The sequence below is a fragment of the Grampus griseus genome, assembly GCF_964374135.1.
Source record: "Grampus griseus genome assembly, chromosome: 7".
Classification (NCBI taxonomy): domain Eukaryota; kingdom Metazoa; phylum Chordata; class Mammalia; order Artiodactyla; family Delphinidae; genus Grampus; species Grampus griseus.
In genome coordinates this window covers 3,342,154-3,354,793 of record NC_139001.1, presented here as the reverse complement: position 1 = coordinate 3,354,793, position 12,640 = coordinate 3,342,154, and the positions used below count along the sequence as shown (strand labels likewise).

The 12,640-nt window shown below is 54.6% G+C and overlaps 1 protein-coding gene across 2 annotated transcripts in view; it reads left to right on the top strand.

Annotated features, from left to right (window-relative positions):
- Positions 1-760: 760 nt before the first annotated feature.
- Positions 761-12,640, top strand: part of MLPH (melanophilin) — a 43,855-nt gene continuing 31,975 nt past the window's right edge. For both annotated transcript variants that reach the window (XM_082658760.1, XM_082658759.1), the window contains exons 1-2: positions 761-1,433; positions 9,130-9,263. In XM_082658760.1, coding sequence (XP_082514886.1) covers positions 9,154-9,263 — 110 coding nt within the window. In that variant the 5' untranslated portion in view covers positions 761-1,433; positions 9,130-9,153. The remainder of the gene's footprint in view (positions 1,434-9,129; positions 9,264-12,640) is intronic.

Below are 12,640 nucleotides of genomic sequence, written 5' to 3'. Positions count from 1 at the left end.
CTTACTTCCCGGGTTCGCACACAGAGTTGATGGTGCTTGGCCAGAGCGCCTATGTAGCCCAGAGGACAGAAATAGCCACACGCACTTCCAGTGCTTCCGCGGGCACAGCAGACAACCAGAGCTCTAACCCGAGCAGAATTGTGTGCCTTTTGAAAGTGCCTTATAAATAATCCAATGTGACATCACAATGATCCTATAAGGTTTAGTTTCCTCCTCTGTAAAACGGAGATATCAGTATTTGTTCACCTAACAGCACTGATCATTTATGTATTTATTTACATTCCTATCCCCATTTCGCAGATACGGAAAGTTTCGAAAGTAGTTCCTGGGGGAAAGAATGTAGTTTTGTTTGACCTTTCTTTATCAATAGTAAGTGAGAGGGAGGAGGGGGGAGTGATTTGATGCGCCCAGCTCCGGAAGGGAAAGGGAAGATGGTGACGCCCTTTAATGTCCAGGGGATTTGGGAAGGACAAGCAGGCACAGCACGGTGGCTGGAGCTGGCGGTGGTGCGTCGCACGCTCCGGGTTTGAGGCGCCCCTGAGCGCGAGTCCGGGCGCGGAAAGTGAGAAGGCGGCACGGGGACTCGGCGGTCCTTACGCAGGGAATCCTCGCCGCCGGCCCCGCCCCGTCTGTGCGCGGATGCTGACCCCGCCGCGAGCCGCGGCTGTGACTTGCGGGACTTTTTTTGGCGCGCAAGGTCTCGGTGCCCTCCCCGTGGCGGGGCTACTGGCGTTTGAGCTTCCGGGTCCAGCCGCGTCCAGGCAGGAGGGAAGACGTGGAGGGGCGCGCGTCTGCCGCAGGAAACACGGGGTCCAGAGTCCCATTTACGAGTGAGGCGTTCCCACGAGTTAGTCTGTGGCTTTGGGGAACGCTCTTTCCTGGGCCTCAGTTTCCCCATCTGTAAAACCGGAGTAAATCGCGCAGAATTGGGATGGGAATTACACGAGGTCCCGCGCGCTCCGAGGGCGAGAAAGGCCGGCGGCTCCCTTCGCGCCGAGGGCAGGACGGCGGCGGCCGCATCACCGGGCAGTCTCCCGACTCGCCAGGTGTGGGCTCAGCCCTCCGCTCCCTGCCTTCCTCCCCGCCTTCCTCCCCGAAGTAGGCTGGGGGCGAGGAGCGACGGGCTCTGCCCGGCACTGGCGCCTCCCGCGCTGGCGCCCCGGGTGTCTGCCCCGCCGGCACCCGGAGGTGCCCGGCGCTCCCGGAGCTGGGCGCGGCGCGGTCCTCGTGACCCGGCGGACGCCTCCGGAACCTCGCCCCTCCCTCCTGGCTGTGCGCCCTGCGCCCTGCGCCCTGCCTGGCCTGTATTTGCCCTCCTGGCCTCAACGCACCGCGACCCGACGCCCGGCCCGTCGCCTTGCTCTCCCTAGCAGGACCGCAGAGAACAACCCCGGGGTCCGGGCCAGGGCCGACAGGCACCCGGAAAGGAGTCGGTGAGTTCGGGGAGAAGGGGGAACGGCGGGGTCCGGTGGCGCCCGGGATGGAGGCCGCAGGTTCAGGGCGGGTCCGCGGTGCTGCGTGCAGCCCCACCGGTGTGAAAACACCCCCAGGGGCCCCCAGGCCTCGGTCCCGGCCGATGAGGAGGACGCGTCCAACCCACCGAACCCCAAACCCAGGCTTCACCCAGATAGCTTGGCAAGCTGGTCTGGATCCTCAGGGAGCAAAACAGTGGGGTTTTTTGTTTGCGGTACGCGGGCCTCTCACTGTTGTGGCCTCTCCCGTTGCGGAGCACAGGCTCCGGACGCGCAGGCTCAGCGGCCATGGCTCACGGGCCCAGCCGCTCCGCGGCATGTGGGATCTTCCCGGACTGGGGCACGAACCCGTGTCCCCTGCATCGGCAGGCAGACTCTCAACCACTGCGCCACCAGGGAAGCCCAAAACAGTGGGGTTTTTTGGGGGTTTTTTTTTTGGTTTTTTCCTAAACATCTTTATTGGGGTATAATTGCTTTACAATGGTGTGTTAGTTTCTGCTTTATAACAAAGTGAATCAGTTATACATATACATATGTTCCCATATCTCTTGCCTCTTGCGTCTCCCTCCCTCCCACCCTCCCTATCCCACCCCTCTAGGTGGTCACAAAGCACCGAGCTGATCTCCCTGTGCTAGGCGGTTGCTTCCCACTAGCTATCTACCTTACATTTGGTAGTGTATATATGTCCATGCCACTCTCTCGCTTTGTCACAGCTCACCCTTCCCCCTCCCCATATCCTCAAGTCCTTTCTCCAGTAGGTTTGTGTCTTTATTCCTGTCTTACCCCTAGGTTCTTCATGACATTTTTTTTTTAAACTCCATATATATGTGTTAGCATACGGTATTTGTCTTTCTCTTTCTGACTTGATTCTGTATGACAGACTCTAGGTCTATCCACCTCATTACAAATAGCTCAATTTCGTTTCTTTTTATGGTTGAGTAATATTCCATTGTATATATGTGCCACATCTTCTTTATCCATTCATCCGATGATGGGCACTTAGGTTGTTTCCATCTCCGGGCTATTGTAAATAGAGCTGCAATGAACATTGTGGTACCTGACTCTTTTTGAATTATGGTTTTCTCAGGGTATATGCCTAGTAGTGGGATTGCTGGGCCATCTGGTAGTTCTATTTGTAGTTTTTTAAGGAACCTCCATACTGTTCTCCATAGTGGCTGCACCAATTCACGTTCCCACCAGCAGTGCAGGCGTGCTCCCTTTTAGCCCTGTTGCGGATCTCCATGCAGACGGGGCTGAGGCTGCCGGCCTCGGAGGAGACTCACTCTGGCTGGTCGCCCAGGGGCCTGAGGCTGTTTGGGGAGAGACCCCTCCTGCCCGGAGAGAGAGAGCCCGGGTGGTGTCGTGGCATATGGGAGGAGGCGTCCTGGACTTTGGGGCCTCTGAAAGCCCCAGTTTTATTGGAATTATGTTTTGTTTTCCAACACGCCCCTCGACAGCCCACCATCTTGTTATCGGGATGGGGGAAGGGTCTGTAGACGAGGAGAGTCACACAGTGGGTGGCTCCGGGTCCCTGCCTGAGCCAGACCTCTTTACAAATCCCCTGCAGTTTCCTAGACTGTGTCCTACTCACCTTAACCAAATGTTGAAAACCCCATTTCATTTTCAGTTGGGTTGGGGTCTTTGCCTTTTTATGTTTGTTTTTTAAAATTTTAGTTACACATTTCTTTCTGAGAGGTTGGAATGATAAAGGGGGGAGGTGAGGCCCCCCACTAGCCCACCAGGTGCAAAGGTGGCACTGCGCTTGGCCGTGAAGCCCCGAGGAGAAGGCCAGGGCTTGCAGACCATGGCGGCGGAGCAGTGACACTGGCACCTGGGTTCAGCCCGTTCACCTCTGTCCTCCGACGTCCAGCCCTCCACTGGATTGTCAGCCGCTCCGCTGACCTCAGTAAGACACAGCTCTCTTGGGCAAGAGCCCCCTGCCTGAATCTCCAGGGCCTCACGCCTTAGATCCAAGCACCAATCATAGGTGCCTGCGCTCCACCACCTCCAAAATCTGGGTGCAGTGGTAGGAGCCCCGCAGGATTCACTGAAGACAATTCCAGGCGCATAGACTAGCAGTCAGTGGGTCTTATTGATTAAGGCATTTGTGACTGAAAAGGTAAAGCCAGCTGAGTGGAAGCTTGGGGGTGGTGAAGAGGCTCCAGAGCCCTGTAGGCTACACAGAAGGGAGACTTTGATGCCTCGGATGACAGTGTGGTGACTTCTCGTGGCTGCCCCCAGTTCATGCCATTGGGTCAGCCTTCTAGGGCTGTCTCGTTCTTTTCAGAAGCAGTCTCTGGAGGAAGAGCCCGCTCCCCTCTACCCACCTTGTAACCTCTCCCTTTAATCCTGACATCCTGGCATCACCCAGGGCTGGAGAGAGACATAGAGGTCATGATACAGATGGAAAACCTGAGACCCAGAGAGGAAGGGGACTTGTCCCAAGTCGCAGGACTGGCTGGTGCCTGAACTAGGATAGGAACCCAATTCCTGGAGCTCAGCCGCGTCCTCGTCCCTCAGCGTCACCTTGGGACCCGTCCTTGCTGTGGAGACTAGAGCCGAGGCTTTAGCTGCAGGTGCAGAACTATGTCCATGCGTAAACAAGGTTTCCAGCAGCTTCCCAGGGAGCTGGGAGAACGGAGAGAACAGGCAGGCGGGAGGCAAGCTGCAGGGCCGTTGCTGCTGGACTTATTTCAGAGCACCCGCCGTGGGTGGGGGGGAAGGTGCTCACTTTGCAGCTGACGAGGGCAGCAGGCCCTGCCTGCAGAAGTGACCACACAGGCCAGCTTTGGGAAGCAGCCGCAAAGGGTTAACACAAAGGCGCCACAGCTGGCGCCTGGCCTTCCCTCAGGAACGTGCCCACACCTTTATCAGCAAGAGTTGCCCACCTGATTCTGAGTCATTCCTGCCATTGTTTGTTGGGCATCGAAGAGGAGCTTGGACTTGCTGCAGAGTTTATCTGCTCCAGCGGTGGTGACTACGCATAACTGCTGTCGCTTCCAGCTCGGGGGCCGCCAGCCCAGGTTTTATGTAGGAGGGATCCCCGCCCAGATCTCCCTTTAATGTGGCCAAAACACGAACTCAGATCTCTAACAGATAAAGATGACCCACCATTGAAATGACGGTGGTCTGGGTTCGGGATATCCACTTGGTAAAACCTGTTCTGTCTCTTCCCAACTCACTAACCTCGGTGTCATGCTCTCTTTTCTCCATTATAGCTTTTAAGCAGTGGGGGAGGGCTCACAGGCTCAAAGATTAAAAATGTGATTACATCTGAGCCGTGGACCAGGCGCAAATTGAAAGTGGTTTGTTCAGGAAGCTCATGACTGGGCATAATCTGCACCGAAGTGGAGTCAGGAGCACGTGGAGCCTGGTGGGGTCTGCCCCCGCCCCAGCACGCATGCCCTGGGCGGTTCCCCCAGGCTAGGGCAGGGCAGAGCCCGGCCCCCTCCATGGGTCCAGCGTGTCCTCTGCTGCCATGTTCCCCCTCGACTGTTACGGTTGGAGGGATACCGGTTGGAGATCAGGGTCTTGGTGAGCAAGCTAAGTGGGGAGTGAGGAGAGAGATGATTGTGGCTGAAAGGCTGTTCCCTTCCATGAACCCACGTGGGTTCCTCAGCATGGCCATACCTGGCAGAGGGGCTGCCCTTCCCCCATACCCCAAGTTCCCCCATCAGCCTGACGCAGGCTAGAAGGGGTGCTAGCAACACACTCCTCGATTGCCAGAGACTTTTGGTTTATGCGTTTTGAATACTGAAATCAAACATATTCTCCATTCGACTTCAGATTATTTTCTGAAGATAGTTTTTTAAAAGCTTTAAACCATCACCCCACCACCCATCATCGCCACCACCACCAACAAGAACAACGAAAATAATAAATTAATAAAAATAATAAAAAGCTGGGACTTCCCTGGCAGTCCAGTGGTTAAGACTTCACCTTCCAATGCAGGGGGTGCGGGTTCAATCCCTGGCTGGGGAACTGAGATCCCACATGCCTCGGGGCCAAAAAAACAGAACATAAAACAGAAGCAATGTTGTAACAAATTCAATAAAGACTTTAAAAATGGTCCACATCAAAAAATATTTAAATAAATAAATAGCTTTAAGCTTCTGCACATCATTAATTCACTACATGGGAAGATTTGGTCACAGTAGATAAAGACCCATGTCGTGGACCCCCCGTGTCGTGGACCCATGTCGGGAGCCAGGCTCCTGACCCCAGGCTGTCCTGAGAACACGCTTCCCTCGGAAGCATCGCGTCCCTGCTGCATGGCACAGCACGCTACACACGGGATGTGTCTGAAATTTGGAATCACTCTCCCTCCCCTCCTCTGCCTGCACCTCCTGTTCACCCAGAAGTTGGGCCAGAGCTAAAAATAGGCGCCACAGGGCTTCCCTGGTGGCGCAGTGACTGAGAGTCCAACTGCCGATGCAGGGGACACGGGTTCGTGCCCCGGTCCGGGAAGATCCCACATGCCACGGAGAGGCTGGGCCCGTGAGCCATGGCCGCTGAGCCTGCGTGTCCGGAGCCTGTGCTCCGCAACGGGAGAGGCCACAACAGTGAGAGGCCCGCGTACGGAAAAAAAAAAAAAAAAAAAGGCACCACATATACCCTGAGAAAACCATAATTCAAAAAGAGTCACGTACCACAATGTTCATTGCAGCTCTGTTTACAATAGCCAGGACGTGGAAGCACCCTAAGTGTCCATTGACAGAAGATGTGGCACATATATACAGTGGAATATTACTCAGCCATAGAAAGAAAATGAAATTGAGTTATTTGTAGTGAGGTGGATGGACCTAGAGTCTGTCATACAGAGTGAAGTAAGTCAGAAAGAGAAAAACAAATACCGTATGCTAACACATACATATGGAATCTAAGGAAAAAAAAGGTTCTGAAGAACCTAGGGGCAGGGCAGGAATAAAGGTGCAGATGTAGAGAATGGACTTGAGGACCCAGGGAGGGGGAAGGGTAAGCTGGGACGAAGTGAGAGCGTGGCATGGACATGTATACACTAGCAAATGTGAAATAGCTAGCTAGTGGGAAGCAGCCGCATAGCGCAGGGAGATCAGCTCGGTGCTCTGTGACCACCTGGAGGGTGGGATAGGGAGGGTGGGAGGGAGACGCAAGAGGGAGGGGATATGGGGATATATGTGTATATATAGCTGATTCACTCTGTTATACAGCAGCAACTAACACACCGTTGTAAAGCAATTACACTCCAATAAAGATGTTAAATAAATAAAATAAAGATAGGCCCCAGAGTAAAATTTTTCAGATGATGTCTCATCCGTGAAGCACCAGCCGTCTGCTCTTGGTTTAGTCTGTGGGATGCGTGTTTTTCAGAGTCTGTACTGCGTCACTCCTGGCTTCATTAAACAGAGCATCATGAACACATATCACCTTCCTCAACAATTCAGGGTCATCCCTGGCACCTCCGAAACGGCGCTAAGCCGTGGTGCCGTGGTCCCCTTGAAGCGTGGGAGGCTGTCTGCTTCCCTCTGCATCCTGGTCTCCCCTGTTCACATCTCAGTAGGTTGCTGCCCGGCATCACTCCAGGCAGCCAGGCTGGGCCTCTTCACCACCCGACCCCGGCAGGCACCCACCTCACCAGAGGTGCCCGGACCCTCCCTGGTCCAGTGCGCGCCCGTTCCCAGGCCTCAATGGCCTTTTCTATCTGAACTGGGAAACCAAGTACCATCCTTATTAGAAAGACACATCAAACAAAAGAAACAGACTTGAGAGGGGGCTGGGGTGGGGGGGATCCTGTGGGTGTGAAGCGTCCGGGTGGCAGTTCTGACTCCTAGTGACCTTTCCATCCATCCCTTATCGGTCACTGACATGCTCCAAGATGGTTACGCTTGCGTGACAAGAAAGATATACTTGTTTCCTTTTGTTTTGCTTTTCTCCCCCACACCTCACAATTTTAGTTTCTTGAAATAAGGCCTGGAATTGTGACTTTTCCTTTAGGAGAGGAGAGAGAATGCTAACTACTCAGCTGATGGTCACGGCTTTCCTCTGCTCTGGGAAGAGAATTTCAATGAATGGGCTTCTTATGATAGAATTTTTTTCAACAATGGTGAAAAACAAAAATGAGTAAACCCCAGTCATCCATCAAATGACTTTTTCTTTTTTTTTTTTTTTTTTTTTGGCAGTACGCGGGCCTCTCACTGTTGTGGCCCCTTCCCGTTGCAGAGCACAGGCTCTGGACGTGCAGGCTCAGCAGCCATGGCTCACGGGCCCAGCCGCTCCGCGGCGTGTGGGATCTTCCCGGACCGGGGCACGAACCCACGTCCCCTGCATCGGCAGGCGGACTCCCAACCACTGCGCCACCAGGGAAGCCCTCCAGTTTTTTTAAAAACGGAAACTGTGTGCTCTAGAGGAGCATCAGGAATCAGTCTTGGTTTAATGTTTTCATGTCCAAAATCTAAAGTCAACCGTAATGAAAATAGTTTGAACGATTCTGGCACATCAGGGCATCCTCTTAACACATCGTTCACAGTCAGCACGGTGCTTGAGGATGGAAATACTGAGGGGTCGGTGCAAAAAATTTAAGAAATTATTTTTCACCGACTTTAAGGCACAAGCCAGGAAACAGTTTAGTTGACAGCCGTGGGATCTCTGTGGACATCTCCATTTTAGCTGGCATCAAGTGTTTCTCAGAAAACGGCACTTTTCATAATTAACCTCTTGTACAGCAAAGCAGTTTTCTAACAGAGCAAGTTGTGTTCACATTTCTGCAGAGAGTACTTTCGGCTGGTCAGCACTGGTGAGAGGGAGAAGTTCCCCAGAATTCAGAAGCAACATTGGGTCTTTCGATTGGTGTTAAGGTTTCCCAGTGAGAGCAGACAGATTGGATCCCTTCTCTGATGTTCCTAAAAAGCAGTTTTCAGTCCTCAGTGAAGAGTGGCTGAAGTCGCCCAGAGGTTCTTGAACTCACGGTTGCCCACAGGGAACCTGTCACCCAAACAGAATCTTCCCCCAGAGCAGAGCTGGACTGGATGTAGTGGCCACAGTCTCTGGCCAAGGGGCCCCTGTGTGGCCTGACGAAGGCCAGAGAGGTGGGAGCCCAGAAAAGCACCCCCATGTGCCAGGGAGAAGTCGCCGTCATCGCGATATGTGATGTCACCAGCTGTTAGGTGTGAAGAAATACTCAAGGGGCAGGCGTGATGGGGGAGGGAGAGACAGGTGGAGGGGTCATCAGAAGATCTTGTTAGGATGCAGATTCTGAGTCAGGAGTGCTGGGGCAGGGCCTGGGAGTCTGCATGTCTCACAGGCTCTGGGAGCTGCTGCTGGTCTGCAGAGCACACTCTGCATAGCGAGCAAGGTGGTAAAGCTCTCCTTCTCTTGCTTTTTGACATTTGGATTTTCCTTCCTTTGTCCTCTTGGCGTTGATTGGGGTCTTCAGTGTCCTTGGAAAGGGCATAACGTCATCTGAAGCCTGACTCCTGGGCTGTGGGGGTTGTACGCATGGGTTCGTTTATTTCGACTGCACACATTTCCAGACACCCATTTGCCTGTTTTCTAAAACCATTTAACCCAGGTTCCAACTGCTGGGAAATCAGCACTTGCTGTGTTGCCTCTTCTTTGTGAATTGGCCGGCATCTGCACGGGGGCTTCCTGGGCTGAACACTGTGGTCCTGTGTTATTGCAGGTGTGACCCCAACGAGAAGCAGAGATGGGGAAAAAACTGGATCTTTCCACGCTCACAGATGAAGAGGCCAAGCACGTCTGGGAAGTGGTTCAACGGGACTTTGACCTTCGAAGGAAAGAAGAGGAGAGACTAGAGTGAGTGTGTGTGGCTGGGCCCCCGCAGTGCAGCCCTGGTGGCCTCCGGAGGGGCTGTCACCTCGCGGCCCTCCGAGTGGACAGACAGCAGGAGCTCGGGTACAGGACACTGGCCGGAAGCCGGGCGCTGGGAAACATTCTGCTTTCTGGCCTTAAGAAACTTTAATTAAGTTTCTTCCTAATTAAAACAAGGAGATCTGACTTTGCTCCTGAGAGCCAGATATTCCCTGAATAGGTTTAGTTCAACTTGATCCAGCCCCAGGGTGACATTCTCTCCTAAGTGGGGTGATGCTTAGGGCACGGCATTGCACGAATAAAAGAGCTAGAGGTGATGAATAGGGAAAGCCTTGACGCTGGCCTGAGACACCCAGAAGCCGGGAGCAAGGGCATTTAGGACAAAGGCTGACTTCCGCCTCTTCCCAGCAGTGTTGGGGCACCTCATCCTCAGCATGGAGGCCCCAGCGCCATTTTGCATGTCTCTCCCCATGGGCTGAGCTAAAACCCACCCGGCGTTACTTACTCCCCCTCTGCCCTTGCATATTCCTCCACCAGACCTCCAAGGCTTAGCTGTCCCCCGGGCTCCCTGTTGTCTTGGTGACTTTTGTGGGTTGGTAGGCCTATTGCGAAGGAGACATTGTATAGACTCGGTGGGGGGTGGGGGAGGAGGTAGCCAAGGAAATGCCTGAAAAGCCCCTGGTGGCGGAGCACCAAGAGGAGGTTAGAGCCATGATGGGGAGCAGACCGTCGGGGGGCTGAGGACCCGGGCACGACTTGGGCCTTTCCCCGCGTGGCTGCAGGCCTTCGGGCAGGGGAGTAACAAGACCCGGCTTCTGCTCTGCAGGCGGTGGGCTACGGAGAAGTGGTCAGATGAGCTTTGAAGGGGGCCCCTGCAAGTGTGCCCACGGGTTGGATGTGGGGTGTGGAGTATGGGAGGCGTCAAGGTCAGGGTCACTCCAGAGCCATGGCCTGAGTAACTGGGGCATGGAGGTGTCGTCACCTCACCTGGGGAAGGTGAGGGTGGAGCAGGTGTGGAGGAAGCCAGGACACGGGTCAGACCTGTTGACACTGGGTTGCCTGTTAGACACGAAGTAGCCAGGGAAGCCCCACACCCACGGGGCTGGAACCCAGCAGAGACAGGACTGAGGGCGCAGCCACCAACAGATGCTGTGGCTGCTAGAATCATTCCAGACTAGTGGCTTAAAGCACACACATCCCTCGCGGCTCTGGAGTCCAGAAGCCGAGGTGTGGGCGGGGCTGCCCGCCTTCCGGAGGGTCCCTTGCCTCTGCCGGCGTCTCGAGGGGCCCACGCTCCTTGGCTTCTGCCCCTCCTGCCTCTTCGAGGCCGTCAGCCTGCCGTCTTCCAGTCTCTGTCTTTCTGACCTCTGCTTCTGTCGTCGCATCTCTCTGACTCTCCTGCCCTCCTGTTTTGCCTAGAAGGATCTCATGATCACGCTGAGCCCACCCAGCTAATCCCATCACCGACTCACAACCCTTAACTTAATCACACCTGCAGAGTCCCTCTTGCCCTGTAAGGAGACACAGTCCCAGGTTCTAAGAACCAGGACATACAGCGTTTTGGGGTAGAGGGATCATTACTTAGCTGCCCCAGTATTTAAAGCCATGGGTCTGGAGGAGGCCACCCTGCAGGGAGGACACAGAGAGAAAGACGGACCCCAGCGGAGACAGAAGGAGCCGCGGTGGGAGTCTCTGGGTCCCAACACAGAGCAGCGTCCACACAAACAGACGAACTGTTAAGTGAGGCACGTTCATTGGAGCCCAGCGCCTCTCTCGATGGCGGGGAGGCATCGGACCAGGACCGCGAGGCTTCCTGCCGCCGCTCTGTGGAGCTCTCCACCCTCTGCTCTGTGTTGGGCTGCAGGTCACCCCTGCCCCCGGGGTTTTCATTATGAAGGTGCTTTCTCCCCACTGGTGTCTGGGGCCCTGACTCAGCCCCCCGCGACCCCAGGACTGGGGCCCAGAGCTGACCTTGGCCAGCGTCCTTGTGCTGATTGGGCCCGCCCCGCCCCTCGTCCCCTCCCTCTGCTTCAGCCGTGGCCTGGAGGCTGCACCCGGGGCCCAGGTCCACAGTCTCTCAGCGACAGAGCCCACCTGGCCTTTGCTCTGGGGATCACAGCCTCTCCAGGCAGCCCAGCTGTTGTCACTTTTATTTTTTTATTTTTTTTATTTTTTTAATTGAAGTATAGTTGATGTACTTTTATTTTCAATGACAGCTTAGACCCTCCCATTCGATACGTATATAGAATCGCAGATCAGTCAGAGGGGAGGGGAACCCAGCCCTCCAGGGAGACCCTTGAGTGGGTCAGCCCCTCCCTCCGTCCAGGCAGAGCTCGGGTGGTTTTGCAGAAATTCCTGTCTTTCTTGTCTACGGGGGATGCCCTCCTGATACCTTCCTCTTTATTTTCCATGTTCCTCTAGTCATTTCACACCGTAAAAGGGAGACACGCCCAGGTAACCTCCAGTTACTGCTGGGAAAGGAAGTCTCCTAAGGATGCGGGTTGTGTCGCCTCCACTTCTGGGGGGCCTACGGGGCAGGTCAGGTCCCCGGCCAGTCGGTTACGGTCAGGGTGATGTCCTTGTTCGGAAGTGCCTGAGGCCTTCTGCTCAAGCGGCCTTCAGATCGGCCGCTCTGCTGTGTCCTCTTGGCCTTCCGTGTGCGCTTAGATGGTGAGCTTATTAAATACAATAGCGCAGGACATGGTCCCTGGAAATGCTCTAGTTCGGAGAGGTGGTGGTTCAGAGAATCCACATCAGAGTCAAGGCAAGGATGCTGGAGCCCCAGTAGCCTTCCCTCGATTGGTGCTTCCTGTGCAGACACAGACCCCTGATGACACACTTGGGAAGAGTCGTGTAAACAGCGGGGGCTTAGTGAAGGGTGTTCTGTGGGTTTTATTTTTTGATGTTTCTGTCTCTTGCTCACTGTGGTATTGGTTAACTGTGCAACAAGAGGTGAAGCCGCCTCTGCCTGTGACAAGCCTTATCCCCAGGGTCCCCGTGACCCCTGGGAGCAGGGCCCAGGCATGTGGTTCTGAGGCCAGGACACACGGGGTGTGGGTTCAAGTTCTGCTCGGGTGGGTGCTGAGACTTAGGAAGGGCGTGGCGGAAACAAGCTCCGAATAAAGACCTTTGGGTTCTGGACACTGAGATTGTTTCTGCAGAGCAGGTTGGCTACAATACCAGCAGTCTACAATGAGACCGAAGACAGTTTAGGAATAATAACCCCCGCCTTCCCTTCCTCTCAGTGGTAATCTGTGCATTTCACCAGTTCAACGTTAATCGTCCATTTCCTGCAGCCACGGTATCCCATTCTCTGTCACACGTCTGGTTTCTCCACGATTCCCTGGAGTCCTCATACTTTC